General features: G+C 46.6%; 1 protein-coding gene across 1 annotated transcript in view; it reads left to right on the top strand.

The window, feature by feature from the left end:
• Positions 1 to 501: 501 nt before the first annotated feature.
• SLC22A2 (solute carrier family 22 member 2) overlaps positions 502 to 7,231 on the top strand; it is a 29,877-nt gene continuing 23,147 nt past the window's right edge. The window contains exons 1-2 of the mRNA XM_024122663.2: positions 502 to 912; positions 3,007 to 3,110. Of these exons, the coding sequence (XP_023978431.1) occupies positions 502 to 912; positions 3,007 to 3,110 (515 nt within the window). The remainder of the gene's footprint in view (positions 913 to 3,006; positions 3,111 to 7,231) is intronic.

Raw genomic sequence — 7,231 nt, forward strand, 5'->3', positions numbered from 1 at the left:
GAGACCACGATTCGCGTCGTACTCAGCAAGCAAGGCCAAAACTGTGTGTGTCTCCCTTCAACACCTTAGCGCAAAGGCTGGCTGTGTGAGTGAGATATGAATATATTCGTTTCCCGGACACTCAGTTTACCACAGAAGATCAACAGGGCTGTGATATGGGAAAGTGCTCGGATTTCTCCCCGTGTGGTACAGACGAAGGATTGTTTGTGGGGCCGGCATGAGGTAGGGACCCACTCACCGGAGGGATGCTACAATAAACACAGCATCTTGCCCTGTGACTTGCGCGGGGAGTTTCGGGGGAGCGGCTGGACACACGTGGCCGGGGAAGTGCACGGCTGGGAGTTGGTCCAACCAGAGAAGGTCTGGACCAAAGGCTGGTCGCTTTCTAAAATAAACTCACCCTTTGACTTTTGGTCGGGGTTGTGCTGAGCTGGGCCCAGCCTCGCTCAGTGGCATCTGAGCAGCGCAGGAGACAGCATTGGGACTTCTCTCCCCAGAACAATGCCGACGGTGGACGACATCCTAGAGCACATAGGGGAATTCAACTTTTTCCAGAAGCAAACGTTTCTCCTCCTCTCTCTGCTCTCTGCCGCCTTCACCCCCATCTACGTGGGCATCGTCTTCCTGGCCTTCACCCCGGACCACCGCTGCCGCAGCCCCGGGGTGCCCGAGCTCAGCCGTCGATGCGGCTGGAGCCTGGCCGAGGAGCTCAACTACACGGTGCCGGGCCCCGGGCCCGAGGGCCAGGCCTTCCCCCGCCAGTGCCGCCGCTATGAGGTAGACTGGAACCAGAGCGCCCTCGGCTGCGTGGACCCGCTGGCCGGCCTGGCCGCCAACCGCAGCCTCCTGCCTCTGGGCCCCTGTGGGCACGGCTGGGTGTACGACACGCCCGGCTCCTCCATCGTGACCGAGGTAGGTGATCGTGGGACTTAGAAGGGGTGGAGAAAGCAAATAGTGCCGTTTTTCTTAAGGATGAACCCAGGGAGGGCCAGATGTGCTCTTTGGACTCAAAGTATCTTATAAAAAACAAACAAACAAATTAATTAGTTAATAAAATAAAATGAAATCCTAGTTTTCAAGAAAACATACAGCCTCTCATTTGTCTGGAGTGTGAGCAGGTGAGTTTAAGCTTCAAATTCTGACAATAACGATTCTAGTGTATGCAAGTCTCAGCAGTAAGCAGCAAGCAAAAACATCAGAATTCCTGGAAATGACGCCAGGAAAGGGAAAATTTTCAAGCCTCCTCTTTTTCTGGAAGCCCTGACTTCCCCTCCACTCTGCCATGGTACAGATGGACACCTGACCCCTCATGGAACTCACCTGAACGGGTGCCTTACTGTGATACAATGTAATTTTCTCTCGATGGCTAATTTTTTTCTCGTCAATTCGCTCGAAGTATCCATATCAAACCATTTGGGGTTGGAGCTTATGCTATGGTGCTATTATTTTATTAAAAACCACACTTGGCATTAACATCTAATCACGAGGCCTCTTTTCAATAAATAGAAAGAAAAAATGGAGACTTGCTGTTTTAAAATTTTTTATTGGAATATAGTTGATCTACAATGTTGTGTTAGTTTCAGGTGTACAGCAAAGTGAATCAGTTATACGTATACATATATCCACTCTTTTTTAAATTCTTTTCCCATATAGGCCATTATTACAGAGTATTGAGTAGCGTTCCCTGTGCTCTACAGTAAGTCCTTATTAGTTTGTCTATTTTACGTATAGTAGTGAGACTTGCTTTTATTGGAGACAAAGCAAAATGGGGGAATAAAATTATTCTGCAAATACAAAGAAAGCCAGGTGCCTGGCTTAACTTAAAAGGACTGCTTGGATGATGTGAAGATATTCTGTACAGGCGTTAAGGTAGCAGAGCCATTTGAAGGATCTAAAATGGTCTGATAGTTACATGAAATGTGGAGGATTGAAGATTTAACACCATAAAACTTTTTTTTTCTTCTACAGTGATTCTTTTTTTTTTTTTTTTTTTTTTTTTTGCGGCACGCGGGCCTCTCACTGCTGTGGCCTCTCCCGTTGCGGAGCCCAGGCTCTGGACGCACAGGCCCAGCGGCCACGGCTCACGGGCCCAGCCGCTCCGCGGCATGTGGGATCCTCCCGGACGGGGGCGCAAACCCGGTTCCCCTGCATCGGCAGGCGGACGCGCAACCGCTGCGCCACCAGGGAAGCCCCCTACAGTGATTCTTTATTTCCAGCCTCCACTGGCTTAACATGTTTGTGATTTTTGATTAAACAAAATCATTAAAAAGTAGAAATAATGTTTAACCAAGTGTCTGGACATCCTGTGATCCAGTCAAGTTGACACATGAAATTAACCATCACAGGAAGCTACCTGTTTCTTAAGGCCTGGACCCAGAAAATGGCAAAGTATAACTTCCACCACATTCTGTTGGTCAAGTACCATAAAACTTTTAAGAGGCTTTTGCAGCGTGGTTCATCTCATTGTTCATACAGAGATGGGAGACTGAGGCCCAGAGCCGAGAAAAATTTTGCCCAAGGCCACAAAGTGAGAAAGTTAGTCCTTAGCCCTAGAAAGGGGTTTTCTCCCGACCTCCAGGCCACCTCCTGTTCCAAGTGAGGACAAAGGTAACAGCCATTAGCAAGATGCTAATTCCCCTAATTTAAAGGGACACTGAACAGCCTGGCTTCCTTAGGGCAACGCTTGTATGTGTCCACACACCTATTTAATAAAATTACAAAGAGAAATGGTTTGTGCATAAGTAATTACCCAATTTCAGCTCATTTAGCCAAAACAGAGTTCAGCCTGATGACAGACTGCCAGATGGAATGCTAAACAGACTGCGGGACAAATCTTCGGGGTTGTGTAAAGAAAATTCACACGAGCAAGAAAAGAGTTGGTTTACTGTCATGCAGTCACCTCAGTGCCATGCAAGGAATACCTCCCGAGTTCCCTGGCTTGAGCTGTGCCTAACAGAGTTTTGTTTTCTTTCCCTCCCAACCCGGGACACCCCTGGCCCCTCGCAGTTTAACCTAGTGTGTACCAACTCCTGGATGCTGGACCTGTTTCAGTCGGCTGTGAATGTAGGATTTTTTATCGGTTCTGTGGGTATCGGCTACATAGCAGACAGGTAGGTACAGTACAAAAGTGGTGGAATGTAAACAGTCCAAGGAGAGCGCTTGGATTCCCCTGCCCCTGCTTGAATACCATCCGTTCCCAGAGCACACAGACCACACTTTCCTGAACTGTCGTGACGGTCTTAGATTTCTTTTACAGCTTTGATTAGCATGACCAATGTCTTTATTTTCTAATTCTCTTGGATCATAGAGGGATGTTTCGACACTGGGCAGCAGTGTTTCCTTGTGGGCTATCCAGAAGCTTAGGGTTAGAAGGGAGAGTGATAGAGGATTTGATCCCTTTTGCAATCCCAATTCTTTCTTTGGCCTCCTGCCATCCACCTGGTCATGCGTCTTCAGGGCCTCTGAGCTCTGTCCCGTCCTCTGCTTGCCTCTCCTGTGCTGGAACCAGGTAGACTCTCCCTTTTGTTCTCACCTGAGCCTGTGGCGTTGCAGGATTCCTGAACTGGGGACCTGGGGCCAGATGCAATTATATGTATGGAACCTAAGATATAATTTGGTGAAAGGGAAACCGGGTCTCCACACTGGCAGAGGTAAATATCCACTTCCATACTGTCACGTCCCTGGAGAGAGATGAGGAGAGACCTCTCCACGTGGAACATACAGCAGGTGGCCCTCGTACATGGCTCCGTGTCTCCGGGAGCTAGTTTTCAGGCTAATCGAGCCGTTCCTATGTCTTTTATTTATCCACTATTTTGTAATCCCAGGTTCACTGTGCTGGCATTTCCTCATAAGGTGCATCTTTACTCTGTTGATGATCAATTAGACATTATTAGGAGTCCCTCCAAAGGGAAAGGAACAGAAAAGTTGGCTTTATACTTGATAAGCACCTTAGGTAATTTGGCCATCAGTGCTAATTATTTAATAGTCCTAATATTGACGGTTTATTGCGTATTTCCCATGTTCCAGGCACCGTGTGCAACACTGTGGACAGTATCATCCTCTTTAATCATTAGTCACCTAGTGAGATAGTGCCATATAACTATATAATAAATATACAATCTTTTATAATTTATTATAAGCTATATGTATTTAATTCTGAAATAAGTGGTAACGTAAATACACATTATGCTTGTTGCCTTTCCCAACTATATCTTTGATACAGATAAACCAAAAGCCGTGAGCTTAATATTAGATATAGATAGAACATTTTCTCTGATGACACGGCAGTCTGGATTAAAACTTGCAAGTGTGTTAAAGATTAATAAGGATGGCTGAATCAGTCACACCCTCGGGGGCATCTGAATTGTCACAGCCGGGGCCCCCTGCGGCAGCAGGAGGGAGGGGAGGTGGCAGTGAAGGTGCTGGGTCACGAGGCAGCCCCGTACATCACACCACTTCTGTAACTGCTTAGCCTCCCTTCAAAGGCTCCTCCTGGGACGCTGTGCGGCAGAGGCTTGTGAGGTGCAGAGGAAGGTCATTCGCTTTTACTTTTATTGCCACACAACTGGCAATAAGGACGGTGGTTTGGAAATGAGCCCTGAAGTCTTGAGAGGTACCCTGACGAGGGTGGTCGACAGTCCGCCCTGCTCCCCGCGTGTGGCCGTCTGGACCCCTGGCTCCAGGCTCCCTCTCCACGCGCGCTTCCAATGTGAGGCGCAGATTCTAACACTCGACTCGCCAGCACAGAAGTGAGCGAATAGGGGACTGAGCTTCACAGCTGGTTAAATAAATGAGTTAATTATTCCCATCCCACTCAAAGAGTAGGAGACGGGTTCTCATTCTCTCCAGACAGTGCATTCCTGACTTAAAATCCGCGGTCAATTATCCGCCTTCTTAGATGACCTCATGATTTTGTTCCTATCGTTGAAATCTCCCATGAAATCTCCCACTACTCATTATTCTTCCCCCCAAAGCTGTGTACATCCCTCTATTTCTTTTTCTTAAACTGTCTGAAGTCTGGGCGGTCGCTGCCGCCTTCTCTTCCGTTTGTGTACGCAGGTAAGGGTGCGTAATGAGACAGCCACCCTACGGGTCCGAAAAGGACACTATCTATTGCACATTTAATGCCTAGTACTGCAAAATTGTCAGGTTTTATAGAATGGAACAAGAATCTCATGGAAACCCATCTGATGCTACAGATTAAACCAACACTAAATAAAACAGATCGTCAGTTATGAGGAATTTTAAAAATATTGTTACTGAGCCCAAGCTCACTCTGCTTGCCACTTGACAGGCCAATAAATCGGAGACGAGGTGTTGAGACAAGGAACACGACTTTATTCGGAAAGCCGGCAGACCGACAAGATGGCAGGCTAGGGTCCCCCAAATAACCGTCTTATCGGGGTTTGGATGCCAGTTTCTTGTAGAGAAGAGAGAGGGGGAGGAGATGGGGAAGTAAAGTAAAAGCACCGTAAGTTTTGCAAATATCCCCAGGAATGGCCAGCCTCGGGGAGGGGATGTGTTAATTTCTTCTTCCTTTCAGCCATCGGCAGGTGGACAGGGTCCGGATGTTTCCCTGAACAAAGGCACTTTGGTTTAACATTCAGGCAGAGGGGCGGGGTTCCCCGAGGCAGGCCATTATGTATAGACAGTATCCTTTTAGTGAACAAAAGCGACGGGAAGCAAAGGTTACAGTAAAAGAAACAGATCCAACATGTAGTCAGACCTGGTTCTCTCCTGTAACAATATGACCTAAGAGCTGATGAAGGTGTCTTTTAGAAGAAAGCCAGGAGCACATTATGAACAGGTTATAATAAGAATGCTGAGCCTTACACCAAGTCAACTTTCTGAAGGTCACCTTTGCAAGTAGAAGGAGGGAGGGACTGGGGATATATGCTAGAGATCTTGAAAAGAAACCTTTTGTAAGATGTCTAATTTGTTTCATCATTCAAACCTCCTAAAGAATGATTTTCAGAATCACCTGACACCAAAAAAGTAATCTCTCACCAATTCAAGGTTTTTTTTACTCTAATGGTCAGTAATTTCGTGTCAGGCTTGTAAATATTTAACACCTGACTCTCTGAAGGAAAAAGCCTCAATTTGTAGGGTTTGTTGATCTCCATGTTGTCAAGGCTCCCACGGTGGTCCATTTCAAGATACCAAAGTGAGGTCACTGAACACAGAGTTGGCTAGAAATATGCACCATTCTATGGTATTTCCACCATACAACTACAACAGATAGACATAAAAAACTTCCTGAGCATAGATAATGGTCAAACACAGTAAAATAATTAGGAAGAGATAAGTTTTGCGTATTTATTACACGTGTTTTTAACATAATTTACTTTATTGTAAGTGTGTACTTTCATTTTTAATAATGCCTGTGTTTAACAATCAGCTCACAAATTTTCTGAAAGTCTATCAGTCAGCTCTCAAGAGCCAGCACTGCACTGTCCAGATTTCACAGTGGAACAAGATCAAGGCAGAATCAAAGTTCCAGTGGGTCGCAGTCAAACTTACTCAACCCTGTGGAATCTTTCAAAACTAGCTCTCCCCTACCTACTATGTGCCAGCCATTTTACTGGGCATCCCTGTGTTACATTTCACCTAGGATCCTAACAGCCTTTGAAAGGAGAGTTTATTATCCCGTTGGCAGATGAGGAGACTGAGGCTCAGTGAAATGAATGCAGTGCTTCCCAAATGTTAACGTCCATATTAACCACCTGGGGGTTTTGTTAGAATTATGATTCTGATCCAATGGGTCTGGAGTGGGCCTGAGAATCTGCATTTCTAACCACTCTACGGTGACGCTGATAGCCCCAGACTACAGTCTGAGTAGCAAGTAGCTAAAGGACTTTTGAAGCCAGCCGTCCTGGAGTTCACCCCCCTTGTCTTTTATTTGCTCTTCGTTTTTCATTTAACCACTTAAGTGGTTCTGTTGTGGGAGGGTAAGAGGGGGGGAAGGTTCTCGAACCACTCTCCCAAATCTCCAAAATTTCTTCCAGCCCTGCCTCATTGTGTTTTTTTAAAAATTGTATTTATTTATTTATTTATTTATTTTTGGCTGCGTCGGGTCTTCGTTGCTGCGCGCGGGCTTTCTCTAGTTGTGGCGAGCAGGGGCTACTCTTCCTTGTGGTGCGCGGGCTTCCCATTGCGGTGGCTTCTCTCGTTGCGGAGCACGGGCTCTAGGCGTGCGGGCTTCAGTAGTTGTGGCACACGGGCTCAGTAGTTG

This window comes from Physeter macrocephalus, chromosome 10, assembly GCF_002837175.3.
Source record: "Physeter macrocephalus isolate SW-GA chromosome 10, ASM283717v5, whole genome shotgun sequence".
Classification (NCBI taxonomy): Eukaryota; Metazoa; Chordata; class Mammalia; order Artiodactyla; family Physeteridae; genus Physeter; species Physeter macrocephalus.